The sequence below is a fragment of the Strix aluco genome, chromosome 3 (genome assembly GCF_031877795.1).
Source record: "Strix aluco isolate bStrAlu1 chromosome 3, bStrAlu1.hap1, whole genome shotgun sequence".
NCBI classification, from domain to species: Eukaryota; Metazoa; Chordata; class Aves; order Strigiformes; family Strigidae; genus Strix; species Strix aluco.
In genome coordinates, this window is record NC_133933.1 from 52,256,574 (window position 1) to 52,273,599 (window position 17,026).

At 41.7% G+C, this 17,026-nt stretch overlaps 1 protein-coding gene across 2 annotated transcripts in view; it reads right to left on the reverse strand.

The window, feature by feature from the left end:
- The window catches only part of SMOC2 (SPARC related modular calcium binding 2), a 149,160-nt gene extending 132,604 nt beyond the window's left edge, over window positions 1–16,556 (reverse strand). For both annotated transcript variants that reach the window (XM_074820683.1, XM_074820682.1), the window contains exon 1: window positions 16,269–16,556. In XM_074820683.1, the coding sequence (XP_074676784.1) occupies window positions 16,269–16,343 (75 nt within the window). In that variant the 5' untranslated portion in view covers window positions 16,344–16,556. The remainder of the gene's footprint in view (window positions 1–16,268) is intronic.
- Between the last annotated feature and the right edge of the window lie 470 nt (window positions 16,557–17,026).

Here is a 17,026-nt window from a genome sequence, read left to right on the forward strand (position 1 = left end):
ATATCAAGGAGCTAAGCCAGAGAAGTTGAAGAGTTTGCAAATTTTGCAGAACACCTTTCAGGTTAGAAAAGGTTCACAGAAGTGGACTCAGTTCATGAAACGTTTAAAACTGTATTAGCTCCTGTTTAGCTGATATCCTGTTACTGATACACTACAAAATCACACACATAACTATAGTAACCTGTAGCTGCATCCGTGTTACACTACACATTAAATACTACACCTGTTTGAAGTTCCTTACAATTAAAAACCCCTTCTACTTAAAAAATGCTAGATTTCCTGCACTTTTACCTTCTGCCAGCTCTTTTAGGAAACAAAACTCCTTTGCATTACTACACATTTCTACCGTACAATATAACGACTACTTCTCCATCTCTTTAAGAACATCAGCACTATAAACCCAGAATTTCAATAAAATCCACAAAGTTTATAGAAAACTTTCAAGCAGAAGAGCTGTTTGTTAAGAAATGTTCTCTTTAAAAATGCAACATTTCATAGGCAAATTGCCCTTTAAAACAACTTATAAAAGATTTGCCTGAATTTCCCCCTTCCTTCCCTTTTTATGCCAATATCAGTTTTAATCACTTGTAGCTTTGCTTACATAATTCTTATCATGAAAGAAAACATTTAGCCATTCAGCTAATCAGATTGGCTAGCAGATGTTTCACTTGTTTTGTTATTGATAACAATTATTTTTAAATCTTAGATAATGAAAAGCCATCTATGTGTAAAAGAAGGAAATCAGTTTAAAAAAAAAAAAACAAAAACAAACAAGGAGTCAGTACATGCATGTGCAAGACTTCGGCAAGAGGGGAGCATTTTTTCTAGACTGCCTGGAGCTAGATGGCTATCTTATATATGATATTGATTAAAACATTCTTCTCTTGTGCTTTTCTTTTTTGATCTTTCGAATATATATGTACCCCTGTCTTTAGATATATGTGACTCTTCTCTATCTTTTCAACTCATCTTATGGCCGATATCTTTTTTGGCCTTTCACAAATGTCGGTGAGGGAACCATCCTTTTCATCAACTCACGTTTCCACTGGCTCCTAAAGAACTAGGCTTTACAGAGACGATGGTAAATAAACAGGAACAACTGGTCAACTGTAACTGTGCCTCACGTGTGAGCTTGTTCTTAGACTCAGCCATCAATCAGAAATGCAGCAGTGATTTACCACTCATCTAGAAATAAAGCAGAAATATTTGCCCAAGTTTTTTTGAACCAAATCTGTCTCCTCTGGTTCTGAGAGGCATTGTAGGCACACTGTCACCAATTTGGCTATTACCAGAGCTTCAGGACTAGCTCTGAAGTCCTAATACACACTTTCTAGGAAGAAGGGGTCCCCAGACAAATGTCCAAATGACCTACTATGTACAGTGGAACTGCGCTTCTCTAACAGACAGATCCGCCACCCTCCAGAGGGTAAGGGAAGTGTCCATAATGAAGCTGAGTGCCACTGATAAATTATCCCTAGGGTAACAAAGTACTGGGTATGTATTTTATTAGGTGATGAGCAGAAGAAGGATAACATCTGGATTCACAGTCCATCAGGCTAAGTCTGCCAAATGTTCGATTCAAGTTACAGTGTATTTGAACAACACCATAACAGTTAAATGGATTCCCATGGCACAGATCCTAATGCAATTTGGAAAATGAAATAGCAATAGTGCAATTGTGTTCACCTTTGACATGAAAAGCGTGATGGAGAAAAAAGTATATCTGAGAGGCAGCATATAGTCAACAGCTGTTTGATAAAGCAAAACAGCAAGCAGCAAAGATCTCTGGGCTAGGAAAAGCTTAAAACCTTGATCAATGTGCTGCAACAACAATGCAAGTGACCCATACACTGAAAGACCAATCCTTTATTTCATAGACCATTCACAGCTTCAAGTTAATGGACATGACAGAGTACTGGCCACATTAACTGAAATCACAGCATTAACTAGTTTAATGCATCATACAGTTACTAAGACAGAGGCTGGCTGTTGAAAGTACAAGCTCCCACTTTGCATGCTTTCATATGCAATCTACATATGAGTTTTAACACAATGCGCAACCACTTCTGGACAACAAGGCAGATTCTCAGCTAAGGTAGCATCAGGTAAGTAGCAGGAACCTCACCTTATGTATTGCAATCAAGTTTGGGCATGATTCCAGGCCATGGGGGGACAGCAGTACCAATGGAGAGGTGTGGGCTTGGAAAACAAAGTGTATTGGGAAAGGCACACTGAATGGGCTTGACTATATAATGCTGTCAGAATGAATAACAGGCATCTTAGCACTCCCAGTTCCATGAGCTTTTCTTAATGATTGTGTTGATGAACAATGACCTTACATGGCCTTATCTCTAATTTAACAGTTGTATGTGCAGATAATCAATTTGACTTTGATGCAATATGAAACCTTTTGAGATTGCCTTATAGTTTGCTTCTAAAAAAAGAACTTTATAAAAACGAGCATTTTATTTATAGCCAGTTTTATTTTGGAACAACATACAGTTTTGGAAAAAAAAAAAAAAAAGAGAGAAAATACTGAGACTCGAGCTTATTTCTTCCCACATTTTTCACATGATTGACCCCGTTCTGTTGACCTTGATCACTGTCTTTTCCAGGTTCTGTTCACTTCTATTTCACCTGAACTAGTGCCTCTACCACTTTCAGGTATCTTTCAGCCAATCTTTAGCTTCCAGAACAGTTGCTGGAGCCTTCATACAGCATGTCATTTAATAGCGGCTGTGTCTCAGAAGAGATTCCCCCCGTGCTGCCAAGATCAAAAACATGATTTTCACAAAAAAAAACCAAACCAAACCAAAACAAAACAAAACAAAAAAACACCTGGACCAGCAGTCTTGTAATGTTTTTGATGGATGTGGGATTTAGTTCCAACTTATCAATCTTCTATCAAGAAAGTGACTGTATTTGGTCTGCAGAGTGAAAGGTAGACAGGATTTTAACAAGTTTTATTTCACAAATTAGTGTCTATTTCAGCGGAACTTTAAGTTCTGTAGTCACATGTATTTGCCAACAACATGTAAGAAGCACGAATACCATGACAAGATTGACTCAAGAAAGCAAATACCACTCGGTAGCAACAGAGAGCGGGGAGAGGTGATTTTGTGTCATTCCTCTGTACAGTATATGCCAAATGGTACCCTTCTACCTGTATGTACAAAAAACTGACGTGTTTCTGTTTTATTTGAGGGGCAGGTGTGTGAACAGTCCCACTACCCACACAACTACAGACCAACACAGATTTTATCACATCTCTGAGGCTTCATATCCAAACATGCTCATTGACAGTATCAGTTTCAGGTACTTCAATCATCTCCAAGCTCCTCCACACACTCCTGCCCTTATAGGGGAGACCCATAGTCAAGTTTATGCTCCTTCATTCCTTTCAGGAGAGCAAATAAAGTTTCCACAGTCTAAAGGACACTCACACATCCAACTTTGCCTTGCTCAAACTCTCACTGGACTCAGGAGGATGTAGTGAAGAAGGCTGGACGGCACCCATTATAAAGAGTGTGGAATATTTTAATTGCCATGTTACAAACCCTGTGACACCCATGTACAGCTGCACCTGCAGCTCCTCTATCCTTGACATGCATGACATGATCAGAGACCTCCAAACTTAATTCTGTTGAGTGCCTGATCCAGGCATTTCTGCTCTCCAAGTCACATGAGATTGTACAAAAGCAAACTGATATTCCAGGGGGCCAAGCCAGAAGCTGCAGTTGTGATTCCCTTCTTTATCAGGAAGGACTGCGGCATGGCAGGCAGAATAATTTCTGATCTCTCAAAACAGTGTGCTAGGGGGGAAAACTGTCTCACTTCCCCTCACCCACACTTCTCCACTTTTTGAACTGCCTTGCAGACACCTGGCACACATCCCACCACTTTTTAAACAATGCAGGACACAGAATGTGTGCATATGACATATGCAACCCTTAGGCCATTTTACAGTCACAAAGAACTGATACGAAATTAAGTAATCAACTCCAATTATACTTTGTTAATAAATTCTAAATGTCACTTCACTAAACAGTAGTGTTCTAGCAAAACCAGAAATGTTAAAAAAATAATCACAAAGTTTTAAAAGGTGTTGACCTGTATTCAAACTAGAAACGCCAGGTATGGGAAATAGAAAGCATCTATTTCTGCCTCTCTCAGACACACGCACACCTGTTTTGCTGCTGCTGACAGCAGATAGCTGCGGGGTTCTTCCTGAGAGACATCCTGCATACCACAAAATAGCTGTAGAGTATGAACTGTGACCCCCTTCAGTTTTGATAGACTTGTCATTTCTCTTAAGCTTTTCCATCCATCATGCACACTCTTTCTAATGTTTAACTCATTTATATGAAGATCCCTCGAGGGAATTTCATTGCATCTCTGACACTACTTTAACTGCTGTCAGGTGGAAATAGAGAGTTTTTACATGTGATTAGTCTTATTTGTAACCACCTAATTTCATTGAACACTTCTGGTTCTTTTTTACTTGTGTTAAATGAGTGTGATTTCCTGACATGGTTGTAAAATGAATCTCACTTCAGAGTTTCTTCACCCCCAGGTGCGCGGAGAAGACTCAAGATAGCAGTTTTAAAGAAATAATTTACTTTTGTGTCAAGGAGCGAAACTGTGTACCTTTTTGATTGTTCCTGTCATAATAAGCAATTCAAGCAGTAAAAGCTCTCTCTATTCTCTCATCATTTAGGATGATAGTCAAGAGAACTACTAAAATAAAACCAGCTATTGCCTGAGGCAGTTCCTGAAGTGGATGTGATCTGAGATTTGAAGGGAGATGGTGTTCTTTTCAGTCTTTAGATAACACAAATTTATCAACTACCAAACACAACTGCCCTGCAGCACTTCCAACACAGTCAAAACCTAACAACCAACCTAATGAAAACTAACACTAAACTCCAATAATCATCCCCTTTCTTAAAAAACACACACAAACAAAAAAATTTCAGATCAAAGTGGTCAGATCAAATTGAATAAACTTCAGGAAAAAAAGTCTAAAATTCTGGTTATTAACCCCAAGGGAAATTTAGGCTTTTATGAGGGTTTTCCAGTCATCATTGGAAAACAAGAGGAAGAAAAGTATAGCATGAGAATGTATATAGTCCACCCCTGCATACACATATATGACTGACATGGGTAGTCTTAAAATAGCAATAGAGATAGCAATCTAGGTAATTTATTACAGCTGATGGATAACATTTTGAAGCCCCAGGTAGACTATAGGAGAAGATCTGTGCTCCTTGATAATGCTTGACACCTCTTTGAGGTTGTCAAGAGAGTCTTTGAACCAGGTTTCACAGAGGGTTCTTGGTGTTGCTGCTATAGAAAAAGAGAGTACATTCAAGAGGTGGTGAATGTAGCAGCAAGAACAGCTATCAGCTCTTTGGCCTGCATCCACAGGATGGAAGTGTCTTACATCCAGCCCCATCTTCTTTTCTCCCTCAAGAAAAGGTAGGGAAGGGCAGTGGTTAGAGAAGCTTCTAGCTCCATGCTGAGCTACATGAAAAAATAGGAAGAGACATCCAAGAGGCATCCCTTTATTCTTTGCAGGAAAGACCAGGCTGCGTTGGTTCAGGGCTTTTTTTTCTTTAGGGGAGAAAGTTTCCTTTTGAAGGGAAACACATACCACAGTCTGAGAACCCCAGCTTTAGGGCAATGATAAGGTTGAAACACTAAGCTCTCACAAGTCAGGAAATACCAAGCAGATGACACTGGCCCTCTGCACTATGAAGAACCCTTTGGCCAGCAGCAGGACAAGACCAGGGAATAGACCCTTTTGCTCATCTCTTCCTGTAGTGCTCCAATTGCTCCAATTCTTTACAAAGGTAGACTAGGTTAAAAAAAAAAAAAAAAAAAGAAAGAAAGAAAAACCCAGGAAAGTCTATACAAAGTAGCCAGCTTGGATACTATGCAGAGGATGTAAAGAACAAGACAGTGTCCACAACTGCCTGATTAACTCCACTATTAGTATACCATTATTTGCATTCAGCCTCATCTGTAAGCAGGTGTCATTCAAGATTTATTTATTATTGAACTTGATAATGATGGTAGACCAAGAGGGCCAATCAAGAATGAGACCCTTTTGCCCAAAACATGGTACGAACCCAAAGAGCTTAAAGTCTATAAAGCAAGGCATATAAACACTGGGGAAGAAGATGTACTACAGAGAGATCAACTGTGTGGGGAAGAAGAAAGTTGGAGCAAAACCTGCAGAGGCCAGAGACAGTTCAGTCAAAACTATGAGTCACAAAGGATGTCACCTTCGAGCTCCTCTCGGCTTGCTCCTACCAGCAGGGTTTCTGCTAGCTCTTTTCTTTGGTTTTACCTCAATACTACATGTATTGTGAATCTGTGGTTACCTTACCAGTTACTCTATCAGATCAGCAGTGCTGTGTCTACTGTGCTTCTGTGGGTTTGTCACAAGTCACCCAGATGCATAAATCAATCACTATCAGCCATTTCATCTTGGTGTCAGATCTGGCTTTGCCATCTAGTAGGAAATACTCTGACTGTCTCATTGTCTTGCATCTCTCCTGGTCTTGCATCTAATGAACTTAAACACTGATGCTTAAGAAGAGCAGCACTATATACCCTTTTCGCACTGAAGAAAATTACTGCACTAGGTGCAGACAAATAGATATCTGAGCTCTGCTTTTTTCCACTTTTCCTTCAGAAAGAAATCATTTATCAGTGCATGAATATTGCCTTGTAGTTTTATTGCAAACTAATGGAAGTCCATCACCAAGCAATGACAGAACTTTTGCTCTGGGAGTCATTCAGCACCTGGAAAGGGGAAACTTAAACAGAAGAGCAATTTACCAAATGAACAGTTCTTTCAAAAAATCTTTCCCTTTCTCTCAGAAATGTAATTTATGGAACCTTTCAAGGAGGAAACAAGATGGAAAGATAAAACCTCCTGTTCAAAGTTCAGATTTGCAACTAAATCCACTTAGGCAGAAATCCATCAAAAATCTGACACGCTTGAAAACTGCCTTCCCAAGAGGTTGCAGTCTGAAACATAATCCCATTAAATACATTGTGGAAAGTAAGTTGTCCACTTTGTTTTGTCTTGCCCACCAGAATTCATGTAATAAATGCTGCAAAATGAAACAGTATGGATACATGCAACAAAATGAACAGGCCATACACTTTCTGCAGGCTGAACCCCTCCTAGTGTCCCAGAGTAAAGAGCAGCTCATATGTTAGGCCATATTTTCCATCCTGTCCACACCAGTCTGCTCTGAGCTCTCACGACTGCAAACAGTTAATGAATGTCAGGGCAAGCCATGTCATTAAAGACACTTTCTTTTTACAAAACTATTCTACCTTTCAACAGTTTCTGTTGAGATTTTTTTTCCATTTGAGATTTTTCCCATTTGAGGTCCTATCTGATGGGCGACTGAGTGGCAAGTTCTGAAAAATGAAGGTCCTCAGTTTTTCCCCTCCTCTCCTCCAGACTTGCACGGCGGGGTAGAGAAACAAGGGATTCTCCTACTTTCAGCCCTTCCACAGGGGACAGAGCAGGCCGTGCTGCTCTTGCACTCCCTCCCGTGGTGGATCCCTAAAGTGTCACAGAAGCAGCCAGGTGACCTCCCTGCCCCCGAGGATGCTGCACAAGTGATGCCACCGAGCTGTATTTGCAACGGAATGGACAGGAGGAGAAATAGAGGAAGACCTGTATAGACTTCCCTCTCTGCTTTTTGTCTCTGAAGTCTTTGATGGCTGCCTCCCAAAAGTAAGCCATCCTACAGACCAGAGATAACTTACTAAACAAATCAATGTATGGTCAAGTCAAAGCCTTCTTTAGTTTCTTTGTTTCCAGTCTTTTTAATTTCTGTACCCACTTGTGGGGACAAAGGTATCTTTAGAATACACACTATCCTCCACTACAACATAGCATACCTGGGACCAGGTTTCATTTATTTGACTTCATTTATCTGATAAAAATTTTTACTTTAAAAAGTTACATTTGCTACAGTGATTTTTCACTCTAACAGGCACATCAGTCCCCATGTTGATACTCTCTGGCCTTGAGCAGTGCTATACAGCACTATTGGCATAAAAAGGTGGCACACAGTGACCACAGCACTTGACAAATATAACCTTACAGAGCCTGGGTCAGCTTCACCAGCAGCCCTTTGGCTGCACTAAATGGCATCACTGTGGATGCTGAAGTGAACAAGAACTGATTAAAATACTGTAATTAAATGCATTAAATAATTCTTCACCTATGCAGATGAACATGAGGACAAATACATTAACTGGGGCAACTGAACCAGAGCCAGTTCGGAAGCCATGCTCAACATGTCCTTACAATATCTGCCTCTGATAATAACTCTCCTTTTAAGACCATTAGGTTCCCCTCACAGTCCCAAATAGGAATCCAGTGTGTTTGGATGTCTATAGAAAGTCAGGATGAAGGCAAGCACACTGCAGCCATCATGGGACACACATTATCAGCCTCACTGAGAAGAGATTTTCACGTTTTAGTATCACTGCCTTTCTGATATGCTGCCAATGCCATATTTCCACCTTGTATTCTCAAAAAAAGGGTCCCAGACTCTAAGCTCTACCATTAGGAGAAAGATGCCACTGTAAAGAGCAGCACCTAGCAAACAAAAATGCTTGGGAATCAGTTCTCTAGATTTCATGATCTAGATCCCAGGCAGATCACACCCTTGGTGCTCTGTGATACTTTAGGACACGGTCTGGTTTAACAGCATTTCTGTTCACAGAGTCATGTTATGGTTAAAATATGGTTAAATAGTTTGTGTGTCCACCAAAATGTCACCCTCCCTTCTCCCCCTCCTTCGAAGTAGTAATGAGACTCAATGGCAGACTTCTACTCAGACTAAACTCCACAACTCCTCCGCTTTACTCCAGATAAGAGCAAGAGAAAGATAATGAAACTGAGTCATTGCCTTCCCTCCCTGACATCCATGCATGTCTGCAATCTGCAGGTCTTCTCTGTACATGGATTGTAGTGAGTACACCCTGATTACCATTTAAATGATTCTTTATCTGACATTACTTTCATTTCAAAAAATGTACAGACCTCTCCTGAGCATTTACACTGCTTATTCACTGACAGGATCCTGCTTTAATACTGAACAAAGGTCAGAATGTTGATAAATTGGTAAATATGGTAAATCTAGCCTGAACAAAAGACTGTGAGCACTTTATGGCAGCATTTGTATCCTAAAAATCTGTAAAATACAGCACCCAGCCATGGCATAAATAAAGAAAGAGCATTCCAGAGCAATGGAATTTTTCTTCATTTTCATGTAAGTACTCTTTAGGTGCTCTAGGACAGTGAGTCAAAGATTTATAGCTTATGTATGACAGCTAATTTGTATACAGTTTAAAAACTAACACCTACAAGACAGGAAAGTATACTATGACATCCTCAGAACAAATTTAAGTAACACAAAAGAAAAAAAAATCTTCACTCAGTGGCTCAGATGACAGACAAGCAGACTAAAGTAAATGAAGAAAAAAAGCTAGGTTTGGGATAGGTGTGAGGTAAACATTCTTGAGCGAGTTTTCTAGCAGCACACTGAACAAGCCAGGGAGAGAGTTGGAAAGGATCACCTTCAGGAAATGTTTTCTCTTTCCGTCCCAACAAGAATTCTAGGATGTATTCTCTATTAGCCTGGATTTTCAGCAGCTGATGAAATACTTAGCAGTCATTTTTAAAAGCTAATAAATTAGAAAGGGGAAAAAAAATCACTGAAGGGCAGTTACTAACTCATCAAGGCAATTTCTTCTGCAAGGACTGGCTAAAACTTCAGTCTGGGGACTGACTCCACACCAATTTACTTCACAGGTTCTGTGGTAAGTTGTGACACTACCTTAACTTTGCCTGTTTGAAGACCATTCATAATTTGGAAAACTAATGTTAAGAAACCCTCTGATACTAAGTGTCACTGCACCAATCTAAATGCCAGTCCATATGCTTCTGGGTAGTTTTCACCTCCCTGTAACCAAAGTTTGTATCCTTGTATCCCATGCACACCATTGCACTACACCAATGGCTGTAATTCAGACTAATTCCCTGTGTAGATGGGACAACTAGGCAGATCCAAAAAATGCAGAAAAAATGCGGTTATTTATGCTATACCTGCTGTTCTCTGCTCAGTTCTTTGCTTATGGGCAATTTTTTGCTACATTGTGTTATCCCTCCTTTTCCTTTGGCATAAATTATTCTGTGTGACATCAGCATATTGTAAACTGTAAGTTTTTTCCTGAAGTATTTCCTCTTCTCAGGGTCACAGCTAGTGTTGCACTGGAAAGTGTTTTATCTACCACTGTAGATAAGTATGAAGGCAGTGATTATCAATTAATAACCAGAAGTGGATAGAGCAATGTCAACAGCAGCATATCGCATGAGACTACACGGGGCCACTGAGACCAAAATGATTGGCATCACCAGAATTTTGTTGTAGCAGATAGTAGAGGGGCAGAGAAGGGGAGGGTAGTATTCACACAGTCAAAAACTATTTTGATTACATTATTTCTGAAGAAAGCAAGAAAGCATTCCAACTTTTCACTGTGATATTACCTTCACCATGAATCTTTCATCTGAACTTTTTAAAAATCTACCTCAAAATACAATATTGAATCAACCAGAAAATTAAGAAGCATTTGGGCTTTGATCCTAAAGAAAACACAAAATGTTTGGAAATCCCTGAGTTCTTTGCAAAATGTAACCTCCATTCGCTCTGCAGCTTCCTCAAAAGCATATGAATTTGTTCAGATAAAAAATGCCACTCCTGAACCAAACCTTTATTTGACAATCAAAAATAGGTCTTTGATCTCAACTCTTTCTTACTCCGTTTCTAATTTTCAGGCGCTTTGGCACTTCCTGGTCTCGGGCCTGACAGGAAGTACCAAAATACGTGAAAATGGCTGTGCCTGCGGTGAGGCTGGTCTGGCTGAAGAAATGGAAACACTAGCAAAGTCCTGGGTGAGCCAGATCTTGAAAAGATTCATAGCCCGACTTCCAAACCAACAAGGTTCAGATACGTTTTGGATAGCAGCTAAACCTTTTGAGGCTTCTCAAAATGAACCAAACCTTGAGTTTTGCCAGCTGTCAAGGAATACACATGGCTGTTCCTCGAGGTATTCAGTAGGCAATAGGGGATGGATGAAAGCATCACAACTGGCCAAAATATGCATGATCGACTTCTTTTTGTTTCCTCTGTCCTGCTCTTCCCACCCCACCCACATTCACTTGTACTCTTCACTTCTAGTTTTAAAAGCTTATGGGTGTGCAGTCAACCTGCCATCTCCATTACATCTTTCCCATTATAAAGTAGAGTTTATGTTGGCTGCATGCAGAAAAATTACTTCTAACCCCTGATCAAAAGTTTTGCTGACTCTTTTAATAATAACTCTCACAGGTTTTGGTTTTGCTTCTTTAGTGAGAAGCGTCTTGAGAATTTATTGCAAGGAAGCATTGTTGAAAGTGTTTTATTTTCAGAGCTGATGTACCCTTGGTTGTACCAACGCCCATTTGCAGTAACAATGCTGTTAGGATCTGGAGCCACTTACAGTTTTATTTATGGTCTTGGTTTTTCAGTCACAATTAGAGTAACTTTTCCAAATGTTTGGGTTTGCAGACGCCATCCAAATGGGTCCTTAACTTGGAAAGCTTTGATTGTGTTTAGCTTCCCTTTACTGAACTACCTTAGTGGTCCATCTTATATTGGTGAGTGTTGTGGAAGCTATCCAGCGCATTAAATGCTATTGAATACTCACAAAGCATGTGCCAAGGGAGAAAAAGAAAACAATTGTTCCCTGAAATATTCAGCCTCTGATGAAAGGGACTTTTAACAGGCAGAGGTGTTCATTTCAAGAAGCGATTTCAAGCAAACTTTCTTCCTTTGTAAGTTCTAAGGTCAATATTGTATTGAGAAGGACACATGGTTCAGCAAGGCTTTGAAAGAATAAAATTAAATAGTTTGTGGTATGTTATAAGTCATCAAGATTTTAAAATAAGAAACACTTGTGTCCTATTGTTTGTACAAGTACATGCACACACATAACACGGCAACTGAGATAAAAGCTAAGTTGATGGTTCCAAAAATACAGCATAAACAGTGCCAGAGTAAGCGTGGTGGCAAGTGAAGTGATCATAAGCTCACTTATTCGAAGAACAAAATTAGCTTTCTTCAAAACATCGTGTTTCAAAACAAAAGTACCTATATCCTCAAGGTATGACTATTCCCCTAATACAATATGCCAATACGGCTCAGCTCTCATCAGTTTCATACATCCAGAAAGAATGGGTGCATCTCACAGAGCAGAATAAAAATACATTGAAAAAACGTTCCAACAATGTGTTACAAGAACTGCAGACTATTACCTGCCTTTCCATAAACAAGGTAAAAGGACAAGGCTACTTAAGATATTCTCTGGAATGTTAGAATGTTTTACTTTGGTATTTGACACAAGGGGAGGAAAAACCAGGAGCAGCCAAATTGGCTACAGTCCCTCCAGATGTCACGGTTTCTTATGAGACAGCTCTCAGCCTATCTTCCCAGAATGAAAACCATTGTTCTGTTGCCAATATTTGTTTATTTGAAATAACAATAAATATAATACTAAATAATGCTTTCCTCCCCCATGCATCCCTGTGGCTCAGTTAGCAATTCAGAACTGGAATATTATGTTTCCTCTCACTTTGTCTATTATTGCAACATGCTCCTACTCAGGAGACAAGAGTCTAGGAGCAACTTTAGCAAAGTGTATTTTTTGATGACAAGAAGCCAAGATTGGTACAAACTCAAAGTAGCTTTGGGCTATCTCTAACCCAGTGAACCCACAAGAACTTTGAAACTCTTGAACCCTGGTGCACATTCTGGCTCCTCAGTAAAGATTCAGGTGTGCATCAGCCCACCGCTCATGTTCCTCCTCTACCCTGGCACACAGACAGGAGTTCAAATGATTTCACAGTTTGAGCAGGGTGACACTTTACAATACTCATACACTCACTTTAGATACAGCCATGGGGACCAGCAGACCGGACTCTAGGCTGCCTGATGCATCGCAGCTACCTGCTGACTACTCTGATGCACCTGCCTGCCAGAAATTGTCCTGATTGCTATTATCAAGGTTATAGGAAGTCATATGCTCATCAGTCCCTGCAGACCTGCAGTCACCTAAGACTGTCAGGCAATCAGAAATCTCTTGGGGGTGTTATTTGTGTGAAAACTGTAATTTCTTGCTACTGGACTATGCACAGCTTCCAATATCTGAAAATCACATAGTCACTTGAATGTGAGTGGTTGTTGTCGGTATTTCTGCCCAAGGGAAATGCAAAAATATTATTCCTAATTAAATGGGGATGCAGCTCTGTAAACTACTGAAAGTCATCCCTGAAAGTAATACTTGCTCTGCTTCTGGAGCTAGCGAGGACATAAAGCTAAAACAGTCCAGAAAACTGTTTAGACAGATGAAAAACATAAAGACAGACGGTGCTACTCTCCTTGCTGCCTGGCCATCATTCAGTTTGTCGCTTAGAACCCAGAACAGTTTAACACCCAGATAAGTTAAAAACCTCTGATCCATGTAGTCGTCTTTTGGAAAATGACCTTAACTTTAGACTTGCTTTTGATAGAGGGAACTTTAATTTTACTATCATGTCGTTATAAGGTTCATCTTATGGCAGATTTACCACTGTGGTTAAGGAGACTGTGCCCCTGATATTACCACCACCTGGCAAGCTACATATACCCATGACAGTTTGATACCATCAGGGATGTTCACACCCTGCTCATCATCATCCTGCAGTTTTAATGAAACTCAGGTCCGCAGTGAAACATGCTGTCCCCGTGGCGTCTGGTTATTTATGAAAATATCAGTCTTCCTTTGTTTTTCTTTCAACCACAAATAAAAATAAAATCTTCATCTCATGTGTAGAAAAGAATTGTAGTTCTCTGTCATCACACACTGGCACAGCAGGTGAAAAAAGTCATACATTTTCTTGGTCTTTCTACAAAGCCTGGGTTTGGTTTTCCTTATAACTATGCACATACTATTCATCAATATTTGAGAAAGGTACATGTGGGAAGGGATTATACAGTCAGTGAGCTATAAGCAAAATGACTATAGGAGTAAAGAATGATTTAGTGCTGTGGTATTTGTTGCTGTAATAGCATTGCTTTTGTGTTGTTGTTTAAATAGGGAAGTACACAAATAGTAGAAATAAACCTGCCTCATTCATAGTTTAGTCTTGTGGGAAGATGTAAAACGTGTGTGTGTGTGTCTGTGTGTGTGTGTGTGTGTGTGAGTTCATTGCCCACTTCATGGAAGGATTTCTAATGTAGCCTAGTATTCATATGGGCTGGCCATCTCTCTAAGAAGAGCACAGGCAACAGAAAAACTACCATGGGCTCACTACTTACAGTCCTCTACTAACAAGGCTAGCTACCCCTACTGAAATATGCAAGTTTAATTCAGTCCAAAAGCTTACAGTCTCAAAAACTATTACCTTTTTGGTAGCAGAGGGTGGGGATTCCACCAGGATAGAGTTTTCTGGTCATGGTTCATAAAGATGCACACTACTATAAGGTACAGAAACAAACAATACACACTCTGGATTGGTGGAAGAGGGAACAGAGGTACTTTAGACATCTCTCAGCTAACAGTGTAGTCAAACACATCTGCACAAGTCTATGACATTTAATTTTTAAAGAGTTTGCCCAAGTGCCCTTGGCCAGATTTTTCTTCCCTTTCATGAGGCAGGCAACCACTCACTGAATGACAGTTATGTTCAGCAGTGATTTATATACATCTGTTAAAAGGCTTTGGCATCACTGGAATCATGTATCATTTAAAGATGATGTAACAGTCACAATCACTCTTATTTTACATTTGGACAAATTAAGTTTTGGTAGCATTTGCAGTTTACTTCCATAACAATATTTAGAACTTTTTAGCATACAGAAGAAATAATATAACACGTAATCTCTTCTAAATTCTGTTTACACATTTCTGAAAGTGAACTTGGAATTAAATTGTAATGTTAACCTGTTAACTATAACAGTATATATCACATGACAGTCTAAGGGTGCTTCAGTTGGGGTTCTTAAAAAGTAAAAGATGAAAATCACTTGACTCTATTTGCCCCACACTTTCAAATGCCACAAATTATAAAATTCATGGATCAAACTCATTCCTTTAAGGTTTTCAATTAGCAGCTTCTAATCTACAAATCATTTCAGAAAAAAAAAAAAAAAAAAAAAAAAAAAAGAACTAGACAAGAAAGCAAAACTTCGTCTGAAGAATTTCAGGTATGAACAGCTCAGCCATCCCCCACTGCCGTTTCTCCTTGAGCTGTCCCTATCCCCCCTTAGTCAAAAATAAAATAAGAAAAAAATAAATAAAAAGGAAGGAAAAAAACCAACTCAGTATTTTACAGAAAATTTCTGAAAGACTGAGACAAAAATAGGGTCTATTTCACTTTGCAACTGCCTGTAAGTTTAGCATAATAAACTCTAAAGGGCACAGCCCTCACCAAAACACTTAAAAACAGCTTGAAAGGGGTACTCGCTGCCCGTTATGTTTACTCAAGCACTTGTTTAAAAACACATTTAAGGAAAATGTTTTTATTTCTACAGATTGCATTAATTATAGCTTTGCAAACACTGCAAGCTGTACAAGACGACTGAACTGAGCTATTAGCTGCAAACCTCAGGTCTTGGCTAGAGAAGTGGTTATGGCTTATTTAGCAAGCCTAATGAATTGGCTCACCCATCCCTACACAGCAGAGTTCCACGTTTAGCATCCTGGAGCCTGGAATAGCCCAAAGAGGCTTGTTTCACTTCGCTTTATAATTAAAGTAAAATCGGTCAGCCCAAGACGGACCAAAAGCAGACCTCACTGCAGCATTATTCCTCTTGGGGAAAATGAAAGCATTAACGCGGACGTTAGCGCTGGCTCGAAGCTCTGCGGAGACCCGCAGTAAACTGCCACTTCGCTGCCACGGGCCGTGCTCTCCCCCGGAGAAACGCGACGGGGCGGCGGTGCCGGCGGCTCCCAGCGCCCCGCGCCGCCGGACAGCCGCGGGAAGGCTCCGCACCCCGGCCCGGGGCTCCATCCTCCCTCCGCCCGCGGCGGGGAGCAGCCCCCCGCCCGCAGCCCGCCCGGGGGGCCCGCGTCAGCCCGCTCAGGTGCGCCCCGGGGGAGCGACCCGCCGGGCCCCCGGCGCCCATCGCCCGGCGGCGGGGCGGCCTTACCGTCAGGGCGGAGAGCTTCTGGGCCGGCACGGCGGGGAGCAGCTCCGGCAGCAGCAGCAGCAGCGGCACCCACATCCTGAGCGGCGGCGGCGGGCACGCAGCGGCTCCGGGAAGCGGAGGAGGGGGACTCTCCTTGGGATGTCGCTCCCCCCTCCGACGCCTGCTTTGGCTCCTTTTCAATCGCTCCCGCTGGGAGGTCCCAGCTTAGGTCCTCTGCTTGCTTTCTCCCCACCCCACTCCTTGAAATCTGGGGACGGGAGTATAGCAGAGAGGCAGCAGTTTCTCCCTCGCTCCGCGTCCCTCCCTCCTCCCGGAGCGTCAGCCCCGGCTCGGAGATGCTCCACAGTCTCTCCTCTCCTGTCTTCTCCCAGCGCCCTCCCGCCGCGCAAGCACTGCCGGGGGGGGGTCCGCCGGACCCCGCCGCCTCCCCCGGGGGGCCGCCCCTCCCTCCGCCTCGGACGGGCTGCTGCCTAGCCTTGGGGGTCGCTTTCTTTCCCCTCCAGCCTCGTCTCCCCCGGGGCGGGGGGAAGCGGGAGAAAAAGTTTGGGACGAGAAGGGAGGACCCTCCGCACCACCCCTCTGGTGTCCGCGCTGGCGGGGGGCCGCGGGAAGGCTCTGCCGCGGCTGCGGAGGCTGGCGGTGTGCGACCTCACCGAGCCGCTCTTCCCCTTTTCCTCTTATCCTTCCCCCTCCCCAGCCCGGCCTCCGCTTTCTCCTCCCAGACCCACAGATCCTCGCCGATTAACCCTCCCTGGTGC